At 46.0% G+C, this 3,412-nt stretch overlaps 1 protein-coding gene across 1 annotated transcript; it reads left to right on the forward strand.

Annotated features, from left to right (window-relative positions):
• The first annotated feature begins 1,736 nt into the window (after positions 1-1,736).
• On the forward strand, positions 1,737-2,684 carry LOC112119351 (olfactory receptor 52R1-like). Its single transcript, XM_024217975.2, has one exon. The coding sequence runs from the start codon at positions 1,737-1,739 to the stop codon at positions 2,682-2,684; it is 948 nt and encodes a 315-aa protein (XP_024073743.2).
• Positions 2,685-3,412: the final 728 nt, after the last annotated feature.

Here is a 3,412-nt window from a genome sequence, read left to right on the forward strand (position 1 = left end):
TAAGGTTCTACTGTAGATGCTGTTCAACATTCTCCTTGGCAGCTACTGGACTGGGGAATATTTCATTACTTCATGTGATATGAGTACCTCATACTGCTTTTTGCCAAATACAGAACAAAACTATTTATTCAACACATCTGTGTTTTCTGCAACATTAAGAGGTTTCCTTTCTCCATCTAGGAATTGGCCTAAACCTTTTCTAGGATTTCTTTTGTTCCTAATATACTTAATAACCTCCTTTTTGTTATCCTTAGTCTCACCAAGCATGGATATTTCCCTGGTCAGTAACGTCCTTTAGCAATTGTCATAACTTCCAATTTGTATTGCTTGCAATCTATTTTCCCTTTTCCCATTTGTATATATTGCTTTCCCCCAAAAATTCCTGCCTTCATTTTGCCACTGAATCGGTTGTGGAATTGTGACTATTTAGCTATCCAATAAACTCTTCTTAAAGAATTTCCAAGTTTCAGTCCCATTTTTCTGTCTAATATTTTCATCCCAATCAGTTTTCTTGATAATTTTCTTCAGCTTTGGGGAATTAGCCCTTTTGAAGCACTGTGTCTATAGATGTTACTGGTTGGGAACTGTTCTCTCTTTGTCCAATTGAATGTAATCAGTTCTTTTCTTTATATTCCTCTCCTCTATCAACTGCCCCCTTCTTTGTTTCTTCTCTAAACTGCGTCTGATGAAGTGGGTATTCACCCATGAAAGCTTATGCTCCAATACGTCTGTTAGTCTATAAGGTGCCACAGGACTCTCTGTTGCTGTTCTCTAAACTAAACAGTCCCAGAATTATCAGTTTGTCCACATATGACAGCCTTCCCCATTCTCATAGCCTGTCTCGGAAATCTCCTTTATAATGCTGTAGCCTTTTTAGAGACTGGGTGACCAAAACTGAGCACATGACCAGAGCAGGATATTCTCCATCCCATTTCTTAGGCATCCGAACATTGGCTTTGATTTGGCCACTACTAGAAATGATCAGAGGGGTAGCCATGTTAGTCTGGATCTGTAAAAAGCAACAGAGAGTCCTGTGGCACCCTTAAGAATAACAGACGTATTGGAGCATAAGCTTTCGTGGGTGAATGCCCACTTCGTCAGATGCACCCATGAAAGCTTCTGCTCCAATACATCTGTTAGTCTATAAGGTGCCACAGGACTCTGTTGCTTTTTACTGCAAATGAGCATGTTTTTTGTTGACCTGCTACCAATGACACCCAGGTCTTTTCCCCGAGGTGTGTTCTAGTTGGGATGTTTCTCCCTGGCGCATGTCTTGGCAAAGGTTTTTTTTTCTTGTTACAATCTCAGATTTTGAGCAATCAGGTGAATGGGAAGCTCCCTACAGCATGGACTCTCTAGCCTGGCTTTCATTGCATTATGGAACAATGATGGATAACCAGTATCCACACTTGTGGTTCCTGCTGGTGCCTATTAAGGTTTCCCACACTACGACATGTAGGAATTGTTGATGCATGGAGCACCATCAAATATAGAATTTGCATTAGTGGGGCCAGTTGTTCATAATTCCTTTCTCTGAATAATGAAAATGTCATTGTTCAGTGTGTGAAGAGCGACCAATCTGCTTCACCCACCAGTAGTGTATGTAATGTCTCATATTAACATTGTCTCTCCATCCAGGCATTTGCACTGGATGGGCACATACAGGACGTCAGGGGAACGTACACTACATGCAGGAGACACCGTTCTGCCTCAGAGTTGGACATCTCCCCTACTCCATGTCTGCTTCCAACACAACCGACTTCACCAACCCCTCCACCTTCATCCTGCTGGGCATTCCTGGCCTGGAGGTGGCCCATGTCTGGATCTCCATTCCCTTCTGCGCCATGTACATAATAGCCATCTTGGGGAACTTCACCATCCTGTTCATTGTGAAGAGGGAGCCGAGCCTCCAAGGGCCCATGTACTATTTCCTCTACATGCTGGCCGTCAGCGACCTGGTCCTGTCCACATCCACCCTACCCAAAATGCTGAGCATCTTCTGGTTCAATTCCAGGGAGATCAATTTCAGTGCCTGCCTCACCCAGATGTACTTCATTCACTGCTTCTTAGTGATTGACTCTGGGATCCTTGTGGCCATGGCTTTGGATTGCTACGTGGCCATCTGTGATCCCCTGAGACATTCCACCATCCTGACAAACCCTGTGGTGGCCAAGATCGGCCTGGCTTTGCTGCTGCGTGGTGGCATGCTCGTTCTGCCCTATCCTTTCCTGGCGAGGCGGTGGCCATATTGCAGAACCAACATTATCCCACACTTGTTCTGTGAGCACATGGCTGTGGTGAAGCTAGCCTGTGCTGATGTCCGCATCAGTAGTTACTACGGCCTCTCTGTGGCATTCATGGTGATGGGTCTGGATGTATTTTTTATTGCCATGTCCTATATCCAGATCCTCAGGGCCATCTTCAGACTCCCCACAAAGGACGCCCGGCTCAAGACTTTTGGGACCTGCGGCTCCCACATCTGTGTCATTTTAGCCTCTTACATCCCAGGTCTCTTCTCTGTCCTTACACACTGGTTTGGCCACAATGTGGCTGTACATTTCCACATTCTGATGGCTAACGCCTACCTGCTCATGCCCCCCATGCTACATCCCATCATTTATGGGGTGAGCACCAAACAGATCCGCGACAGGCTGCTCCGGCTACTTACTCATAAAGGGATGTAAAGTTTCCTCCTGGTGCTCTGGCTCTCAGACCGAGCTCTGTGCAGAGCTGGCTGGTGAGATGGTGCTGGGCCCCCTTCCCTGGATCACTTACCGGACAGTCAAAAAGACATTAAATCCTTTCCTGACCTTACTGTGCTGTGTCAGCATGACAAACTGGGGAATAGGTCTGTGTACAATTCAGTGGGTTGCCACCTCTCTAATTGCTGGTATCTGGACCCCGAAACCCCACTCCTTGCCCCACCTCTTCTGCCAAGGCTCTGACCCTGCTTTACCTCTTCCCCCGCAAGGCCCCGCACCTGTTCTTGCTCCTCTATTCCCCTCCCCCTGTCACTTGCTGGATCATTTCCACCTTCCTTCCCCCACCCCCAGCTACAAGGGAGACATTTCAGATTTTGGTTGGGGTGGCAACTTTAACCGTGATTCCAAAGGCTACTTAGGGTCTTGAAAACTCTATTTTTTTGGCAGATAACTTAGCCATTAGCTGACAGGAGCACTGTGTCTAATTCTGATATGAACGAAATAAAATAAAATAAATATTAGACCCACTCAGCTCTAATACTAACATGTTCTGACATCCTGTGCCCAGTCACTTAGAATATTATTGTATATTCTTACTTTGTTACTAACTCTGCAGAGAGAGAGAGACCCCATCAGGACTTCTGGGTTCTATCTCTCCTCTTGGAGGGGAGTAGGTTCCACTGGGGGGCAGATAAATCTTGGAATGCAGA

The sequence above is a fragment of the Terrapene carolina genome, unplaced genomic scaffold, assembly GCF_002925995.2.
Source record: "Terrapene carolina triunguis isolate 2854851 unplaced genomic scaffold, T_m_triunguis-2.0 Scaffold23058, whole genome shotgun sequence".
In the NCBI taxonomy this organism is placed as follows: domain Eukaryota; kingdom Metazoa; phylum Chordata; order Testudines; family Emydidae; genus Terrapene; species Terrapene triunguis.